General features: G+C 41.3%; 1 protein-coding gene across 4 annotated transcripts in view; it reads right to left on the bottom strand.

The window, feature by feature from the left end:
- LOC127581461 (flotillin-2) overlaps window positions 1-21,561 on the bottom strand; it is a 101,806-nt gene that overhangs the window by 31,577 nt on the left and 48,668 nt on the right. Inside the window, exon 3 of one of the 4 annotated variants that reach the window (XM_052035911.1) lies at window positions 11,387-11,477. The exons of 2 other annotated variants lie outside the window; for them this stretch is intronic. In XM_052035911.1, the coding sequence (XP_051891871.1) occupies window positions 11,387-11,477 (91 nt within the window). Of the gene's footprint in view, window positions 1-10,415; window positions 10,507-11,386; window positions 11,478-21,561 lie in introns of all 4 variants that reach the window. One more of the 4 variants, XM_052035910.1, reaches the window with a different exon arrangement.

The following is a 21,561-nucleotide window of genomic DNA, read 5'->3' as shown; positions in this document are numbered from 1 at the left end:
GATCAAGTTATGTCTCCCAAGTGGAAGGGTTTATGGATTTCAGATCTTTTCTTACCTTCTAAATCTCAGTCAAGTTCAGCCACAAAGCAAACCCAAAATGGCAGATGGATCACTGAGTACACATTGCTGGAAACTTGCTCCCAACAAAGGTGGAGACTGCAGTGATACCAGGTGTGAAATTGGCTGGGGTTGAGAAAAGGCTGGCTGAAAGATGTCCCCAACTGAACTGATATTTTAAGAAACATTGCCAGAAAGGAAGAGCATCTCCCATCTCATCAGCAAGTGGACACCTTCCCTTTCAGTGTCTAACAACCTTCCACATAAGGGGCATAACCTGCCACACTCTGTGAGATGAAGGCAGTGAACAAGTTTGTAAATTCAGGAGCAGCGGACTGGAGTGCAGGGAGGGAGAGGGGGCTGAGATTTTGGAAGTGGTTAATCATGCACAGCACAAGCTGTGAAATCTAAATCTAAAGCAACTTCTAGGATCAACTCACACTGAAAACAAAGTGCTAATCATGCCCAATTTTAACATGTTTCTGAGCTGAAATTTAATTACATAACACATGGTCGTCCAAGTTTAACTATCTACCTTCACTCCACCCACACATTAATTTTCTTACGTCAGACAGTGATTCTGTAGGTTGAATTCTCTGAACTGTTTTATAGAAGGCACTCTACCATTTGGAAGCAGAAATGCAGTACTTCAGAAAATTTAAAGTAGAAGCTCCATTTGAAGAGACTCTCTGCCAATCTTGCCCCTTCTCCTATGCTAAAGGCAGACAATCCAGCAGGGATAGTGTCCCCAGAGGGAGGAGGGGTGTGCTAGCTCATCCGCTGCAATGACCAAGTAACCGAGCTTTGTGCCTGAGCTGACAGTAAGCACTGCCAGGATTATCTGACTACAATGGGTATTACAGCCATACTCAATACTGCCATGAAATTCACTGTGTAGCAGTGGCTGCCAGCTAACAATTGAGAGCAGGGGTCCCACCTGAACTTATAAGAGTGAGATATGGCAGAGGACGAACAGGGGCAACCAAGTTGTTGCCTCATCTGTCAACACAGAGCGGGGATAAGATTGGGATCAGGTATTGGGACCCTCTATGCGTTAGCTATTTGTTGGCTGAAGAGAAGCTACTGGGGCAGCTTCTGCTACCCTGGGAAAGTTAAATCGTTTTCTCTTCTTCATTAAGATAATGCTACCCACTCCTCCAACAGAACAGGTCCCACCCTTTGCAACATTATCCCATTATAGGCTGCCAGGAACTACACAAACACAGCCCAGAGCTTCACTGCCACTATCTGCACTCCTGCTTTTCAGGTATGTGAGACTTTTCACATCAGGCCCTCATATAAACACACTGGCAGCACCCAAAAACAGAAATGTACTTCCAGAGCTTCAGTCTAAATAAAACTTTTGATGGATTTGGGTAAGTTGATTGCACTTTACGTCCAACATTTGCCCACTCCCTTGCATTAAACAGTGAATGATTCTATGGGACTTTCCTTTGAACATAAACTCAACCATTTAGGCACAGCTTCTTTCCCTCCGCCATCAAATTTCTGAATGGTCCAAAAATCGTTATTCCTTTTTTTTTGCACTTTTTATTTACCTTGTCATTTATAGTAATTTTTTGGTCCTTGCACTGTACTGCTGCCACAAAACAACAAATTTCACAACATACAAGTCAATGATAATAAACCTGATTCTGATTAATGCCCGATGAAAACCCATCCCAGCATAACCACTGGAAGACTCCAGCACAATTAACGTACCCGCAGGAGTCTTGTTCTTAGCTCTTTGCTTCTGTAGTTTCATGTTCCAGTTCCCACTTAACAATAGCCAGGATCTTTGGGCACACTGTAAGCATCCATTGGAGGGGGCAAGTACAGTACATTTGAGAGAGAGCACTTTAACAAGTCAACTTCATAGGAAGCTCTGGTTCTGCCAATCCCAGATTTATTCAATATCTTTGAACTGGAACTGAACCCAGGAAAGTGCCTACACTCATTTCGCTTTAAATCTCGACTCTGTCCCCTGATCAGGCACACATTTTTTTAACTTTACTTTTAAACTTGCCTCTGCGTCACTCTCTATGACGTATGTGAAAGAAGCAACCAGTATGTCACGTTCCAAATCGGAGACTTTTAGAGTGAAGAGGTATTGGAAAATACAAGCTTCTGCTATTTTAATGAATTATGTTCAACTGAAAATCTGGGTGAGGGCCTGGAACAACTGACGGATTTACTCAGGGTGTCATATGTGATGCTGGTCTGAATTATTAATACAACATCAAGTGCTGAATATGGTTCTCGAACAGAGCCAAGGGCATGTTGGAAGACCAGGAATGGATGGCCATTGAGTACCGAGTGGGACTTGTGTTTAGCAGTACAGCCAGTTGAGGAGGAGAGGGACTGGAGAGGCTAGGACTTTTTTCTGTAGGAGACTGAGAGGTGATCTTACAGAGGTGTATAAAATCATGAGGGACATAGATAGGGTGAATGTACACAGTCTTTTTCCCAGGATTGGAGAAAAAGGAACTAGAGGGCATAGGTTTAAGGTGAGAGGGGAGAGATTTAATAGGAACTTGAAGGGCAACTTTTTTTTTACTGATACCCAGAGAGTGGTATCTATGTGCAATGAGCTGCTGGAGGAAGTGGTTGAGGCAGGTACAATAACAACTTTAATAAAAAGTTGGACAGATACATGGAATAGGAAAGGTTTAGGTGGTTATGGGCCAAATGCGGGCAAATAGGACTAGCTTGGATGGGCATCTTGCTTGGCATGAACCAGTTGGGCCGAATGGCCTGCTTCTGTGCTGTACGACTAAGGGCAGGCTGAAAGTTCAAGTACACTGTTAATAACTCCCACTTAGCAAGTTTCTACATAGACAAATTTTTTTTAAACAGAAAGAAATGGATTAGTTATTGAAATAGAACTATTTACAAGGTTATGGGGAAATACTGGGGCTACAGGATTATTAGATATTGCAATTGTATGGAGCCTTCATGAAACATGGAATTCCATGTATGTCTGGTCTTCCTTCCCAAGGAAGGATATTACACGCAATAGAGGGAGTGCAATAAAGGTTCACCAGATTGATTCCTGGGATCAGATTGTCCTGCGAGAAGAAATTAAGCAGTTTATATTCTCTGAAGTTTAGAAAAATGAAAAAAAAAATGAATATGCAACATTCTCATGGGAATTGCAGGGTTGGTGTGGGGATGAAGTTTCCGCTAGCTGGGGTGGCTAGGATCTGGGAACACAGTTGCAAAAATAAGGGCTATTCAGGGTTGAAATGAGAGTTTCATTCCGAGGATAACGAGCCTTTGGAATTCTCTACCCTAGAGCGCTGCAGAGACCAAGAGGTTAAGGGAGGGAAGTTAGTGCAGGCAAGAGGCACCAAGGTAAATGATCAGTCGTTATCTTAATGGAAGGTGCAGTAGGCATGAGGAATTGAATGGTCTAATCCTACTTCCATTCCATATGTCCTTATGGTACAGGATCAATGGGCTGAATGGACTGGGAGCCACAGATCCTTTTGATTTCTGGAAGTTACTACTGCTACCATAAAAGACTTGATTGGTGGCAACCAACATCAACACAGAAATGGACTACTGTCACTCTCACAGATAGTAGCAAGCTGTGTTGGTAGCAAGGACACACCAAATAACAACTGCATGCATATTGACTGAAATTGATGAAAATTACATCAGGTGTATCTTTCACAATATCCAGGAACTAATTAAAAAGTGAAGAAAACAAGCTCAGGTGCCAATGCATGAATCAGTGGCCAATTATCTCTGCAGCTAACAAGGTCTCAGAGGAGTGCCATGTATTTCCTTCTCCCCTGGGTGTTCCGCACTCCAGAGGTGGCCCAGTGCAGGGTGAAGAAGGGAGGCCATTGTCTGTGGCTTGGGCCTGATGGGGCAAATTACTCAGCCTAGCTACAAGTTTTCACTTAACTTTATAGCCTACTTAATAAAGACTATGCCACATGAGAGTATCTCTTTCAATAGTTTGGTTCCTTACCATTCAAAGCTGTAGCTTATACCATTTATGGACAGTTTGTATTTTAGTTAGAGGAATTTCTCCAAATAGGAATACGATTTTTTATCTTACATAGAAGATTAACTGCTCTTGCTGTCATCCACGAAAACAGAGACACATTCGCAATGGTCACAGATGATCACACGGGTCTGTCTCCCTCTGGTTAAATGCACTTCCTAATCTTGACAGGCAAAAAAGATTTTACTTGGTGCCCATGAAATGGCTGCTAACTTTAACAAAGGGTGCAGGGGGAGTGGAGTGATTGGAAGTGAATTATAGCTGTGACCCCACCCCCCTCCGCCTCAGATTTCTAAACGGTCCATGAACCCACAAACACTACATCGTTATTCCTTTTTTTTGCACTTTTTACTTATTTTGTCATTTATAGTAATTTTTATGTCTTTGCACTGTACTGCTGCTGCAAAACAGCAGATTTCATACAAGTCAGTGACAATAAACCTGATTCTGACTCTCCATGGATAGCAGGGGAACACAGGACTGGGGACCTGAGTCCAATGAAAATGCACAGGAACCTTTGTTAAAACTTCCTAAGTCCTGTACAGAAAAGGTTTATTAACAAGGTGAGACAAGCCAGTCCAAAGGCCCAAATGGAACAACTCTTTCAAAATAAAAATAAATTCACCCTTCACTGAGCATTAATACATTATAGCTTAGCTACCTAACCTAATTAATGTTGATGAGAGAAGAACTAGAACCTTAATTAATGCTCAATATTGCATCACAAAAAAGATTCTCCCACATTCCAAGTTGTCAATCACTAGCACTGAAGGGCTGAGACTCTATCACTGATCACAATGACTCTTCAATGGGCAATAACCTTGTACCTTCAACAGTAATCTTCTGAGAGCATAGCTTCTCCCCCCTTATCACCTGATCCCCTTATCTCTTTGGGATCTTGCCCAATACTCATGCCTCATTTACGAGCCTAGTCAACGGGTCTTGGCAGGGCTATTCAACTCTGGAGTACGTCACAGTTGAGTCCAGTGCTGCCCTCATCTGGACATTCACACATGCTCTTGCCGGCACATCCACTCTGTAGCTCTGGGCCAGTGCAAATTTCTTACTGGCTTCTCTCCTCTCTCTCTCTCTCTATAACCTACAGATCTGGAAGGCCAACTCCTGTTAATTTAAAATCAAGATTTTAAGAGAAACATTAAAAAGATTTTGAACTAAACTAATTAACCTATATTTGAAACCCTTCACTAGACAGGACAGAATGCTGGTACCTGCTGGTCTGTATGTTTCAACACAACAACCAGTTCCTTTCACTGGTAGGGGAATTCTGAGACAATTTAAACCAACAGCAAATCTACTATCATCTAGGTCATGGAGGCTGAATCTGTGAGCAGAAACATGGGCCCATGTGGCCTAAGTCTGCTCTAACATACACTCTCCAGCTCTGCATTTAAAAAATCCAGTGTGATTTACGTCTCACTTATGATTAAAGGGTCTACACAATTTATATTCAGAGTCAAGTTCTGACTCTTACCTCCAATTTAAAGATTTCCTCAATAGTCATCTTTTCTCAATGTCTTAGACTTATATATTAATGAATATTAACTATTACAAAGAGGGACTGTGTAATCTGTTCCTGTTCATAATCTGAACACACAGTTGGTCAGCAGAACAATGAACCCAGCAATGGAAATTCCTGTGAACTGTAAACTCTTCAAAAGGCAATAATTCACATCACACTGGAGGTTGTTGTATTGCCAAAGTGCATTTGTCATAAACACAGAAATAAAGCTGACAGCAGATAAGCCAGGCTTCTAAAATGCGGAAAGTTTCTATAATTAACAGTGCTAAGAACTTCCCAATTTTGTCAACACAAACTCTGTCATCTGTAGGTGAAGTAATTTACCCCTGCACTACTGATTGAAGATCTACCCTGGTCTCCCTTCATTTTCTCAGATACAAACTATTCCTTGGCCAGATGGAGCTCTGTCTCCCTGTCTTCTATCTTGAACCGTCCACTGCCTCTACGTTACCAATCTGCATGTCTGACATCCAGCCTTGGGTGAATTGCCATTTCCACATGTTAAACTTAACGTGTGGTGCCAGAATCGGATACAACAGTCTCGGCAGAAAGTACATCGGGAGTCAATGTTCAGGATTGCTTCAAGTGCTTAAAGCCAGTAATGTATATTTGAAGTGACCACACTTTTGAAATATAGCAACACCATTGCTAACTTTCACAAAACATGCTAACAATCAGATACAGGATGAGGGGGAATTACTGACCCGGAAATGGAGTACAGCTCCCCTGATTTTCTCTGAAATAAAACCACAAGGTCTTTTACTGAGATCGCAGAAGTCTCGCCAATCATCAGCTCCTCTCAAAGGTGAGGAAGCAATAGAGGAAGAAAGCATCTTCAACTCAAAAGACTGCCACCCTCAATGTTACAATCCTGTCCAGATTATAGGCTCAAGTCTCTCAAACGGGGCCCGAACATACAATTTGGGATTCAGAAAGGGAGAATGATAACAAATGAGTCATAAATGATACTCTATATGTTGAACTAGTGTTTTACAATTCTTTAGCAGAACTTCCATGCTTTTATAAACATACATCTACGTTGCTGAGGTCAAGGATCCCACATGAATCTTTTAAATATGCTAAATACACTGCACTATTTTAGATAATTAGACTCCAGAAATAATCCTGCACGCACACTAAGTCCTCATTATCTGCTGGTTTACCATTCATGGATCCACATACTCACAAGGTCTAGGTCAGGATCAGGAATGTGGGCAGGTTTATACACAAGCTGAAACTGAGATATACTGAGAAGTTGTTATAGCAATGAAAGAGTTGGCGTTGTGTGTCACTGCAGCCTTAGTGTCATTGCCAGTGGCCTTAGAGGTTTGTTGTAATCCCCAAGGAGTCTGTTCCCTATCCCTCATGGATAGCAAGTGTTTAGGATCTCTGTGAGCCTTGCGTCGTGCCAAACTGCATCAAACCCTGGATTTGAACACTTGTCCTTGGCTTTGGATGCCTAGGGAGACTGGTGGTTACAGATAGAGGTTTCAGTGAAAACATCCACATCGAGGAACTAACCAGGGAGCAGGCTATTTTTGATCCGGTATCGTGTAATAGGACAGGAATAATCAATGCTCTCACAGTAAAGGATCTCTTTGGAAAGAGTGATCATACCATCCAAGTTTCAAATTCAGCATGAGAAACTTGGATCTGAAACCAGTGTCCTTCACTTAAATAAAGGCAGTTACAGTGTAATGAGGACAGAAATGGCTAAAGTGGACTGAGAAAATAGTTAAAAGGTAAGATGGTACATGAGCAGACACCAATGGAGATGTATTTTATAAATCTCAAAAGGAACATACTAGTGAAAAAAATACCACAAAAGAAAAATGCACTTTGTGGCTATTTAATGGTTAAGGAGGGTATTAAATTGAAAAGATAGAGAGACAATGTTGTGAAGGTTAGTGGTAGGCCAAAGGATTGTGAAATATTTAGAAAATAGCAAAGGATGATGAAAAATTATAAAAAGGGAGAAGAGAGAATGAGAGTAAACTAGCAAATAGCTTCTATAGGTATATTAGAAGAGCACAGCTAACATAAACATTGGTCCCTTGGAAGAGAAGACTGTGGATTAATAATGAGAAAAAGTAGTAGAGATTCTAAATAATTATTTGGGTCAATTTTCACTTTTGAAGAAACTAAATACATCCCAATGATAATAGACAATCAGGTTCAATAGGGAAGGAAGCATCTAAAACAATCTCCATCAAAAGAGAAGATACCTTGGCAACTAATGGGGCAAAAGACCGACTAATCCTTTGGATCTGATGGCCTGCATCGTAGGGTCTTGAAGGAAATGACCACAGTGGATGCAGTGGGCATAACCTACCAAAATTTCCTGGTTTCTAGAAAGGTCCCAGGAAACTGCAAATACACTACAATTCAAGAAAGGGGGAAGACAGAAAGTAGGAAACTATCGATCCGTCAGCTGGGGGAAAAGCTGGAATCTGTGATTGAGGAAGTAACATGATTGAGAAAATCAGAAGACAATCAAGCTTGATTAAGGGACTTCATAATGGCAGGAACGGGGGGGGGGGGGGGGGGGTGGGGGGAATATCCAAGCAGAATCTTCAAATGAGGCCACACAGATACAACTGGGAAAGGGGGCAATCACTGCTGAGTGTACACTACAGGCCTCCTAACAACACGAGCTGGAGAAGCAGATATATAGAAAAGTAACGGAGTGATACAAGAGTAATAGGGTTATAGTTGTAGGGATTTCAACTAGCTCAATATTAACTGTGAAAGGCTCAGGAGGGGGAGGGGTCAGCAGGGCAGGGAATGGAATATTTAATGTGTGTCTAGGAGAGCTTTTTGAGCCAGAATGTAGAGAGAGTGGGGCCAACCGAGCTATTCCTGCTGCTGTTTCTCTTTCTCATGCGTGCAGGTCCTTCCCAGGGTATGAACACCCGATGTACAGCCCGAACACACGAGTGAGCGTTTGGCAGACCAGCGGGATAGAGCTCCCAGTTGCTGTGGGACTGCAGGCATCCTCTGCTATGTGGAAACTTGGTTTGTGGCAACATCTGAATGGTTCAGTTAAATGCCCTGGTCTAACTACACATTGCCCTGGGTTGGCCTAGGTTTTTACTTGAATATATTGCCAGGCAGCAGCATGTCCAACTTGTTACGAACAGCTCTCGGGAACAAAACTCCATCAAGCCTCGGGGGACCTGTATGTAAATCAAACAAATAAAAACTCTACTTGGGAGATTTCTCTGCAGCTTAGATTGGAAATGTACATCAGACCAAAATTATAATCCTACCATCTTGAAATTGCCAGTTTACATTGAAACTCTGAACATTCATTTCCCATTATCCAATCTTGATTTCCTTTTGAAGTTTTTTTATTCCAATAAATTCTTCCATCTTTTGTTTGGTTGTGATGTCAAAAGTGTGAGTTTACTCAAGATTTCTTTTCCCTATTCGTTTCTTCAGATAATTAATGTCTCTCTCTGCAGCTTACCTGGTGTGTAGAAGGTTATTGCTCTAGCTCTGCTTTTTCAGTCTGCCTTAAACAGTTCCTGATCTGATGACTCTGTTACAGGAAATTAAATTTCATTGTAGAAAGGGTTCCATGATATAACCAACAGATTAAGTTCACAGCAATGAAAAACAAATTTAATTCCTGGAACTAAAAACAATGTTTTTTTTGGGACTGTGGAGCTATTTGTGTGAGTGACCCTTACGACAGTTAACGCTACACCCTCTGCAGTCTCTACATCCTCATACTTAATGAAAAGCCTTATTTTAAATTCTTTGTTGTTAATTATTAAAATTTAAGAGATTATTTGGGGTGTAGGAGCCAATTAAAATACAAAATTCAGATGTGAAATTTTTGTAGTTGACAATCAAATGGTGATGTACAACTGTTGATTAAACAGTAAATGCATTATTACATTATATTCAGAAGCTGCTCACAACTGCTGCTCTGTTGAACACAATACACTAACTAGTCTAACCAGTGTTTTATAATTCAGTAGAACCAGACTTTTGTACTTAAAGGTCTCCATTTGCAAATCCAACGAACCTGTCTACATTTAATAAAAAGGTAATCGGTGCTAATAGCTATATCCTCCCGCGATATTGCACATTCATTGCCAAGAAGGTGTGGCCAGTGAAACCACAGGTAGCTATGGTGCATGCAGGCACATGAAGTACCATAAAAAGCTGATGCCCCTTTATGAGACACCAAGACAACTTAGGATGCTTGCGACTTCCCACAATGTATGGGCTCAAACCAGGGAGAATGCCATTCATCTTAAGGTCATGCAGTTCCATTTAACCAGGTGAGGCAGAATAGAAACACATGTCAACAACAAAGAAAATAATCAGAACCTACAAAGTTAACTGAATGTTAGAGATAAATGTTCCCATGGTTCCAAAGTGAACAATCAGCTCACCACCAACATTCAAAGGTGGAAAACCATGAGCAAAGTTTTACATTTTACATCAGATTGTGTGCGAATGCTTCATCCACAAACATATAATTTTGGGATTTACACTGATACTGTATGCCACTCAGCTCAGCCTGAGAAACATGATGTTCCAATGCAATACACAATGGGCCTTGAATAAATAGCCTCAAGCCTGAATGTTATCACAGTCAGGCTCTGTTAAAACACGTTTTCCACCCTTGAACATTATTCATATAAAAATTACAGATTATGTGACCTCCTACTGTTTTGTTAAGTTAAGCAAAAGCATTAGTAAGCTTTAATTATGCCTATTGACAGACTTAGGTTGCAAAGAGTTCTTTTTTTTAGAAATCATTTTTTTCGGGATTGTGGGGTTATTTACCTGAGCGACCCCTGTGACAGTTAGTGCTACCCCCTCTGCGGTCTCTACATCCTCACACTTGGGCTGAAGCGTCATTATCTCAAGGGAAATCCTGTGGAAAACGTAAAACACTCGCAAATTCCAGGTCACATGACAGGCCTCAAACCTCACTTCTCTTTTCTCGTAATCCTTTTTTTCTTTAAACCCCGACCAGAGGTGCTGTACGGAGCTCAAAATAAACCCAGGCTGAATAAAATAACTGATAAAGTAAAACGATTAGATTGGTCCCATTAGATTGGTCCCAAGAGGCTGTCTTTAGGAGATCTTCACAGCATAGGTGATTTCAGTCAGTTATAACTCCTGATAAAGTTGCTAAAGCAACCGCATTATTCAGTGAACTATTGCACATGACTTTTCACAAAGAACGAGCCATTATATTGAACAACATGGCTTATTATTCAAGACGAGCAATAATTCTTAACACTCAGTCAACCCCTCAACTTAGCGCAGGAGGCTGCAACTTTTCTCCAGACCGGAATTGTGTGTGTTGTCACGGTGAATGCATTTCATAACTGGTTGATCTTATGAATTCTGATGAAATGTGAGCTGTCCGTTAGAGAATTGGAACTTCTAATCAATAATTTGTTCGTAAGGGGCGTAAGGCTTTCTTGGCTTTCAGATGTGTGGAGTGGCAATGCATTCAATGCACATCCACTATTAAATATCTTTAGTCAATATTTTAAATCCACCTAATCCATCCCACCTCTTCCTTGCCCATTGCCTCTTCGTTGGGTTTAATCCGCTTCCTTTGTGCGATACCTACAGTGCTACAGGCCATGCCAATTGGATAAAGCGGTGAAGGTGCTGCAGTAGAGCTCAACATTCAGTTGCTGCTTGGGGGGAGAGGGAGGGAAGGAGGGTCGATGGGGAGGGGGAAGGGGAAGGGGAAGGAAACAAGTCAAGAAAATAGAGCATGGTTAAGAACAAGTTACCTGTGCAACCCCTGTAACATATACAGGGACCCCCTCAATGGTTTCTATATCCTCACACTGACAGACGACAGTCATGATCTCCAGAGGTAGTCTATGCAGCAGGAGTTGGCGGGGGGCGGGAGGGGAGGGGGCGGGAGGGGAGGAGGCAGGACAGCATACATTCAGTCAGAGCAACTATCAGAACAAAGCACGAGAAATCCAACTCCCAGAGACAGTCAGAAAATCAATTCATATTTTTTTCAATAGGCGTTCAAAGTGATTTAACCCTTGAAGAACTGTAATAGCACTTTAACAGTCAAATATTTCTGTTTGCCCTTATAGAAAGCATGGTTTCTGCCCCCAATCTGCCATTAAATCCTCTGAAGTTCCCATGTCCGAATCAATATTCCAGTAACGTGATGAATTAAGTACACCGGACTTCCGTATGCATGCTTTACACACTCTTGTTTGGCCAATTCCAAATACTTAAGTAGACATCTTATAAGATCAGTTTTAAACCACCATGCATAAACATGTCACAGCTGCAAAGTGCTTCAGTTCCCAAAAGGTTATCAGCTAGAAATAAAGTGCAGTTTGGATGGTGTTCTTTTGTGCTGGCAAAACACCAAATTCTATCCCAAGAGTTGGAGGCGTGTCTGCTTTCCTGGAAACACCCCGACTGAAGACAAAAAAACCCTCTTATACTCAGAACCTCTGCCCTATCTTGATGACAGCGACACTGGATAATCCTGGCCTTGGTTTCTGGGTGTCCTGTAAACAGTGTACAAGTAAAACAACAAAGCATTGGCTTCATTTTGAGGAACAAGGTTGGCAAGAAATAAAAAAACTGAGCAGATAACACACAACACATCGTGATTCACCATCAAACAGAGCGATGAGAAGCCATGAATCTCCTGGAAAAGAAATGTGGCTGAGAATTTTGTGCACTCACCACCTACCCTGCCAAGTTTTCCCATGTAGCTTTTTCCTTGGTTTTTTTGTTGAGGAAAGTTTTTTTATTATTCATTTATTGAATATGGATGTCACTGACAAAACAATGGCATTTATCAACCATTCCTAATAGCTCCCAAATTGAGGAGGTAGATAAGTAAAGGATGCAATGCTGAGGCTTTACAAGACAAGGATGTATTGCTGAGGCTTTAAAAGGCATTGGTCAGACCACATTTGGAGTATTGAGAGCAGTTTTGGGCCCCATATCTAAGGAAGGATGTGCTGGCATTCAAGGGGGTCCAGAGGTGATTTATGAGAACGATCCCAAGTACGAAAGACTTAACGTATGAGGAGTGTTTAATGGTTCTGGACCTGTACTTGCTGGAGATTAGAAGCATGAGGTGGGGGGGTGGGGGGGGGTTGGATTTCATTGAAATCTACAGAATATTGAAAGGCCTTTGACAGAATGGATGTGGAGAGGATGTTTCCAGTAGTGGGGGGGGTCTAGGACCAGAGGGCACAGCCTCAGAATAGAAGGATGTCCCTTTAGAAGAGAGATGGAGGAGGAATTTCTTTAGCCACAGCATGGTGAATCAGTGGAATTCGTTGCCACAGATGGCTGTGGACAAGTCATCGAGTATACTTAAAGCGGAGGTTGACAGGTTTTTCATTAGTAAGCGCGTCAAAGCTTTCAGGGGGAAGGCAGGAGAATGGGGTTGAGAGGGGAAGATTAATCAGCCACGATCGAATGGTGGAGCAGACTCAATGGACCAAATGGCCTAATTCTGCTCTTATATCTTATGGTGTTAAGTATCATCTGCATTAATAATACTGGAGTCACACAGGCGTAGCAGATTTTCTCCCTGGAAGGATTTTAGGGGATCTTTTTGGACAGTAGTTGCATGGTAGCCATTACAAAGATCAGCTTTGTTTTAAATTCCAGGCTGTTTTTCACTTTTTGAATTTCATTTCCTTAATGTCCATCGTGAGATTTGCTTGCGTCTCTGGTGCAGATCTCCAGATGCTAGTCCGTTTACGTAAGCACTATGCTGTCATACCCACACCGGGATGTGGGCATTGCTGGCAAAGCCAGCATTTTATGTCATTCCTAACTGTCTTTTAAAGTGGCGGTGGTGTAGCCACCAACTGTCTGGGACGTTGAGAAGTTACCAGCCCCCGTCCCAGTAACAGTGGCCTTTGGGTGAACGTGGCAGGAGTACAAATTGACTGCTGAAGTATTCGATTCTGTGTGGTGATGGTGGCAGGATTGTCACTATAAGCTAGCTCAGCCAAAATTGGGAAGACTTCAGGCAAGAACTGTATGCTGCAACTCAACTGCATAGAACACGAGGACGTTCTGCACTTGAGCAAGTAGTTTATGGTACATTGAGGCTTTAGAGCGAGATTTACAGTTTATTCAGAAATCACACCAGAGAGATGGAAGGCTTACACTCAGTTTTTGGCATGTTCTCCCAATTGGAGATGAGCTTCTAGTCACAAGGAGTCTGTGCAATCTGCTAATTGCCATCAAGAAGTCATTATGCAAGCCATTAAACTGCAAAGTATTTGCCCAGTTCCCTCCATATATTTTGTTACTCAATCCATATTTTCCAATCCACAGGCACATTCCATCAACACTCCTGCAAGTTTCTAGGTCAGAGAACTGAATGAACATGAACAGGGCAGATTATTAACGTATGGTAAAAACAACGGTGCAGGAAACAGAAAATGTTTGCATCGTCGCATTAGAAATATTTGATCCCAGTACGTCAATAAAATGCCGTATCCTCTTCATTTACATGCAATGGTCTCACTGCAAATTCATTCCCGTTTTTTCCAAATCTACAACCAGTAAGGCCAGAGAGAGCTGTGACAGAATAAAATGAGGCTCCTACTTTCTCAAAATAAAAGATGAAGGAAAAATAAAAATCACTTTCTCTGATCACTAAGTGGAGTTGAGTCAGGGTGATCTGCACGATATTTCACTGTAGTAATGAACTTATGACAAAAATTCAATTAACTTAAAAATTCTCTAAATTCATGAAAATTGCAAATGTATTTGGTGGAAGGTAATGCTGGACTAGCAAATATGGATCATAAAACAAAAATGATTTCTTGTTAGATTTCAGGGATTAATACAATTCCCACGATGCTGCTCTCAGTTAGACTGTAAAGACTGTGAGGAATCAAGAGTTGTTGCACCTGAGCTTGCCTTTGAAAGAGAACAGTGTCCCTTCTTAACTGATCTTGTGGCCTGGAGTAATCCAAGCTGAAGTGTTGAGAAGTTGGGAAGCCATGAGTTATACAGTATAAATATTGGCCCTTTGGCCCAACTCATTCATACCAACTAAGGTGCCTGCATTTGGCCATACCCCTCTAATCCTTTCCTATCCATGAACCTGTTCAAATGTCTTTTAAACACTGTAACTGTACCTGCCTCTACCACCTCCTCTGGCAGCTCATTCCATACATCCACCACCCACTATGTGGAAAAAGTTGCCAGCCAGATCCCCATTAAATCTTTCCCCTTAAACCTATGCCCTCTACTTTTAGACTCCCCTATCCTGGGAAAAAGATTCTGACTGTCCACCTTATCTATGCCCCTCGTGATTTTATAAACCTTTAAAAGGTCATCCCTGAGCCTTGTTCCCTCCAGGGACAACAGTCCCAGCGTGTCAAATCTGTCTCCATACCTGTAATTCACCCCAGTAAAGAAGAGTTTACTTGCTCACTCACTTCAGTTGCAACAGTCAGCAAGTCAGAGTGAGCTGACTACACGCAACCAGCAAGTCTGAAGGGAAAAATATTAAATGAACAAAGCCCCAGCAATAATGGTAGAAAGTGCAAAATCTGCATCAAAAATAATAGGAAACTGGCAATAGGTGACCCAATTTCAGGGTCCTGTTAAAGGATCACACTGAAGGGATTTCCAAGCATCAAATTCAACTTCAGAGAACAGAAAGTAGTCCAACGTTCCCTGCCTTTGACCATTTTGGGTTGCAATAAAATGGGTTTCTACCTGGTGTGTGGAGGAGAGTTGTTGGGTACTTAGCTCAGTGCCTAGAATACAATGGTACAGTTATCAGCACTAAGAAGCCAAGGATAATTCCAGATGCAGGAGCTAAGCCAGATATTTTTGTCCACACTATTCATGTGTTTCACACTACTTAGCATTTGGCAATGATAAATGATTATATTTTCATTTAGCAGGGAAATTGCATTCTGCAAAAGAGATGCTACTCTTAATTAAACATTAGAAGAGAATGACATTCACTTGAAAAGTGCTCATTGCGGGAAAAAAAATCACTGTTTCCAAGGTTTCACAGCTGTCTTGTATCACTGCAGTTTTCATGTATAAATTGTCTGTAGCCCATAGGAATTAAATCCAGTTCTCACTGTAATGCAATCCATATTAGCTCAGATAATTAACGCAAGTTATTATGGTTGGCCTGGATGTGGTGGGCCGAATGGCCTGTTTCCATGCTGTATGACACCACTAGTTATGACCATTTTAAAACATCACATACAAGATCAAGACAGTGATATTGACTAGTCGACTGCATATCTGGAAATCAACAATGCACTAAATCAATAACTGATAAAGGGAACCCAATTTGGAAACCAAGTCAGAACACAAACAAACAAATTTCCTTTATGATGTCGCAAAGACCTAAACTAGCCCAACATGCAGATAAATGCAAATGTGTTCCAATCAATGCTATATCATTTAATTAATAATTGAAAACATTTTTCTTTAATGTGTGTGAAGTTCTCTTCTTCAAAAAAAGGTATGGGCTGGCAGTAAGTGTCTTCTAACACCATCATCAATAGCCTTTGTTCATTTGCAACTCTGCATTCTGAATGCTGGCACCAGGAATGAATCCATTCTTCAGTCAAAACAGACACCTGCACCAAGGTCAACTGCCTATGGATTAGGAGCAGGAAAGCTGTGAAGCTTTCAACTACTTAACACAAGGACATGTAGAGCAGATGATTCACCAGATCAGGGAATTGACAGGCAGTATTTCTTATTCTGTACAGCCTTGAACCCACTGAACTTTTAGGTGCACCTCTACGGTAAGCTTTTTAAAAATCTGATTCATTTCTTTCCTGCCAAATGTGCACCAGGAAAGTTGGGGATATACCAGCCCAGTTGTTCAATTTAAAATCATTGCAGATTATGAAACAACAATATTGTTTAAACAAATGCATTCTATTCTGAAAATGCAATGACCAAACTTTCCAACACTAATTCACATGCAATTCAACAAGAACAAGCCTTTAACACTCATGACCAAGGAAATGCCCATCATGAAGGGCAGATATAATTTTGTATCTCCTTCAATGAAAAATCAATGCATTTGAGGTGAGTGAAGTTTTTTGTATCCAAGGGTCATTATGGCACTCCTGAAATAACCCCGCTTGAAACAGATAACATGTATTCTGTGAGGGTTTGGTATCCCTGCAACATACCATCAAGGCAATGGATGATCTCAATGAGATTGGGTATTTTTGCAGTATATTAGCATCAGGGTCTGTAGTAGACCAACACAGTTGAAATATCCTTCAAGCTGCTATCGGAGAGTCTATAAATTGGAACTTGAGCAGGGCAATGTCCTGTAGTGCTACTCTGGGATTTCCACACGATGGATGCTCAGGACATCTGGCTGAATTATGGGAATGAGAACTTCCAAACTCAGTTCACCAAAACCTGAAAAACAGGTTTGCAAACCATGGCTAGACAACAAGCAAAAGCAGCAATCCGGTTCTCTCTGTGCAACTCTTACTTGCACAACAGCGAACAAGCAAGTGTGTGTGTGTGTGTGTGTGTGTGTGTGTGTGTGTGTGTGTGTGTGTATGCACGCGGGAGAGGGAGAGAATATGCACACCTTGGGTGCAGAGTGAAGCACACACATTATTCACACACAAGAATAAAAGCACCTTCCACATTTTATAATTGAAAGCTGAAATTGATAATGTGAAAAGTGCTGCTGGTGGGACTACAGCTTAAACAGGGGATTTGGGGGAAGTAAGTGCCAGCATTGTCCACATCCTGTAAACACATTTTTTAAAAATCAAAATGAAGTCTCCAAACACCAGAATCAGTACTAAAATACTGCAGACTAGTTTTTGGAGAAAGGATCTATCAGAGTAAGAGGGGGGATACATTTCTCACTATATTAAAGACTGATGGTCCACTTATTTGAGAAAAAATTACAAGCTGAATGGCGATATAGGACCCTATCATATGCTCCGTGTTCCAGCAGCCTTTTTATTTTAAATTAAGATTACAGAAATGCCAAATATTTCAGAATACAACAATGGGATCATCTTCTCAACGATAATTACTCAGCTGCAAGACCCAAAGAGCAGAGTCATGAAGCACATCATTGGTTAAGTGATTGTGTTTAAATGTTCCCAACTTTGAAACAGTGGGACAAAATTAAAAATGGGCATGATGTATCCCTAACCAGATTAAACTGATGGTAGTAAGCACAGAAAGGATTTGCAGCGTGGAGGTTAAAAGCTGTGATTGTGCACAACAAAGATAGTGCACTCAAAATAAGGACTAAATCTGTTCAAGTGGCTCAGGAATTGAGGACTACAATGAAATAAATATGTTTTAAGTCAGGACGTTGGCTAAGCTGTCTCATGAAAACCATACTTTTACAGATCTGGCTCCAATCCCACTCTTGTTGGAACAGCTTCACCAGTCATTCCAAACTCAGAACAAATGTTCTTGAAAGAATGCTGCATGACCTTTCCCCTACTCGGAACAAAGGTGTGCTCTGGCACTATTGCTTTCTCACTATAATGGTCAGCATTAGGGGAGGCTTGCCAGGGTATCCAGTTGTGGGCTCATATCCAAGGTTCTTGACAGTCACATCGCTATTGGGAAGTGACATTCAGAGTGCCAGGCCTTAGACTAGACAAGCGATACAGCCAACCTAGCCTGCAGAGGTGAGATTGCAGCATAACTGGCAGCAGGTCATTGCAGGGGCTGGAAGCAGGAAGATCTCAGGGAAAGGATTAGAGACAGAGAGATTTATAACAAAGACTTTATTTTGCGATGTCTGTAGTGAGCATCTCTGCTCCAAATGCTTCCAGACAGTTTTCTGCTCCTCAGTCTGGTCTGAGCTGCAAAGAGAGCAGGTGCAAAAAGAGTACAGAAGTTGGGACACCATGTCGCAACTGTACAAGTTGTTGGTGAGGCTGCACTTGGAGTATTGTGTGCAGTTCTGATTGCCACAGTATAGGCAGAATGTCATTAACGTGGAAAGGTGCAGGAAAGATTCACGAGGATGTTACTGGGACTGGAAGGCTCGAGTTACAAGGAGGCTGTGCCTTTTTTCCTTAGAGCATAGGAGGCTGAGGGGTGACCTTGAGAGGCATAGATAAGGTGGATGGTCACAGTCCTTTCTCATCACCCCCCCTCCACCCCCAAGGGTAGGGGAGTCTAAAATTAGAGGATATAGATTTAAAGTGAGAAGGGAAAGATTTAAAAAGGGACCCAAGGGGTAACTTTTTCCTCACAGAGGGTGGTAGGTAAATGGAATGAGCTGCCAGAGGAATCTGTAGAAGCAGGCACAATTACAATGTTTAAAAGACACTTAGACAAGTATATGGATAGAAAAGGTTTAGAGGGTTATTGGCCAAACGCAGGCAAATGGACTAGCTTGGACAGACATCTTGGTTGGCGTGGACAAGTTGGGCCGAAGGGCCTCTTTTCTATGCCCTATGACTCAGACTGTATCACCCACCCTTCACTACCTGTACTGATACTGAGAACATTGCAATGGTTGACCTAGCCTAACCACAGCCACAAACCTTGGTTTGTAAATAACTGGGGTTGCAACATGGTATAGTTTCTGAGAATTGAAGCAATTAGGTCAGTGTACTTTGGAAACAAATGTGCAGTTTTGCTAGGGGCACAACAAGGCTGCAACAGGGAGGGAACAATCCAGTTTGTGTCTGCAATGTCTACTCTGCAGATTTAGAAAATAAGATGAGAAATCAAGAACTAAACTCCAGTGCTATTTTCTTTCTTGTCAGAAACATTCTGCATGGTTCATGTGCAGTGCAACACAGCATTAAACTAGTCAGTTTTATTTTACAATGAAACTGGATCAGTTTTGCAGAATATTGATATTATTTTGCTTTTAAAGGCAAGCTTGTAAAATTTATGTAACTTGTACTTCACAAAAATAAAAGACAATTGAAGAAAGCTGGATCCCAGTCAGTTTGAGACTCAAGATTAAGTTTCACGAGTGAAGTGAAAAAGCCAAGCTGTTCCTGCTCATTCTCCACATATTCCAATTGCAGACTTTTCCCTCCACACAAGGAGGGAGTAGAACTCTGGCACTGTTTCTGTGCATCCTCACCCAAGACAAACTCCAGACTTTTCCCCTTCAAGAGTTCTATATATTTAACTTTTTTTTGCACTATTTGTTTTTGTAACTTATAGCAGTTTTATACCTTGCACAGTACTGCTGCTGCAAAACAACAAATTTCACATCATAAGTCAGTGATAATAAATCTGATTCTGATTCAGTTAATTTCCAGCTCTCTAAACCCACAAGTCTTAGACTCATTTCAAGGACAGTCCATTAAAACAGTCAATTTTGACAGATTATCTAAACACTGAAATTAGGAGAGGTGGAAGCTTAATAAAACAACTAACCCTCTTACAATTCAATTAAAATCTAGGTGTTCCCATAATTGTTACATAGAACAGTACAGCACAAGAACAGGCCAAACACAATGCCAAATTAGGAAGTTCTCAAGTATTGTTCTCAAATTATGACAAAATTCACTGTAGGAGAACACTTCAGCATTCACATTCAAGGATATGATCAGTAGGGTGGTTCTCTATTCCCACTAACATCAAAATGAGATAAAGTTGTCTTCTCTATAACCTTCATGCTGCTTTTAAATCTTCTTAACTTCATTTGTTCTTAAGGTTAATGCTCTCTTGACACTAGTCTAGCCATGTGAGGTACTGATTGCCCAGTGGATTAAATGCAAATACAAAAGCAAAATATAAAAGGAATCCAAATTAAAACCTCAACAGGTCAGGCAGCATCTGTGGAGGCACATCAGAAATGGAAAAACATAGGAGCTGTAGCATGTTTGAAACAAGTATAAAGCAGGGGTTAGGGAGGGGTGGGATAATCAAAATGGAAGATGTATTTCAGGGTGGAAGGCGGGAGATGTTAAATGGCAGAAGGGATAGCGATGTGATAAAAACATGGGTGGAAAGGGGGAGAAAAGACCAGTACAAAGCAGGTGTAAATGGGAAAAGCAGAGTCATCTGACCCAGGGCTACAGGACACGCATTACTCCTTCCCCAATGCACACTGCCTGCAGAGAAGGACTGAAGCACACATTTTCCAGTATATTATTAATACAGCTTTAATACCAAATCTAAGCAGCTTACGCCCATTATTTTGGCACTGGGATGATTACATGCCAAAGGCATGTAAAAAATGATCAACTCCACATAACAGTGGAGGTGTAGAAACTTTATCGCCTCTGGTTAGAGGAAAAACAATTACACCTGTGCACGTCCACAGAAGTGGCAAAATAAAATTAAAGAATGCTCAAACCAGCAGACTAACTACAAACTCTTAAGAAACTGAAGTGGGGTATTTGGTCCCTTATGCATTCCCTGCCATTGAATAAGTCAATGTTTGCCAGGAAGTATACCTGAGATAGCATTTGTTCAAATTTCTCTTTTCTGCTTCCAAAGGTTTCAATAAGAGCCAAGAGCATCTCCAAATGAGTCCTCTGAAGCTTAATATCCAAGAGACAGCTGGCCAAACCACTAATGGGATAACAGCTGCTATCAAAATAAATCCATGCACAAAAAGACATTTATGTTCAGTATTTTCTCATGTCATTTCAGTTTTATTTGATCTGAGATTTAGTAGTTTCAAGCAAAATAGTGCTGAACAGGTCTGAACCAAGATAACCAACTCAGAGGCGTTAGCAGGTTACAAAATTGGCCATTTTGCCCTTTGATTTGGTTGAATGTGCAGCAATAAAAAAGGTGAAATCAAAGTTCCTACATCTGTTGTTGCCAAATTAAGGAGTGGAGACTAAATGTCAGGTAGCTTCCCAGCACTCAGCATCAAGGTTTCCAATGCAATAAAGCCAGGCTAAAACAGGAGGCGATCCCTTTTTGAGAAGCACAGTCTGGGAATGAAGCGACGTCTTCAGCAAATTAAGGAAAAAAGACAAGAACA

Source organism: Pristis pectinata, chromosome 21, assembly GCF_009764475.1.
Source record: "Pristis pectinata isolate sPriPec2 chromosome 21, sPriPec2.1.pri, whole genome shotgun sequence".
Taxonomy (NCBI): Eukaryota; Metazoa; Chordata; class Chondrichthyes; order Rhinopristiformes; family Pristidae; genus Pristis; species Pristis pectinata.
This window is presented reverse-complemented; position numbering and strand designations above follow the sequence as displayed.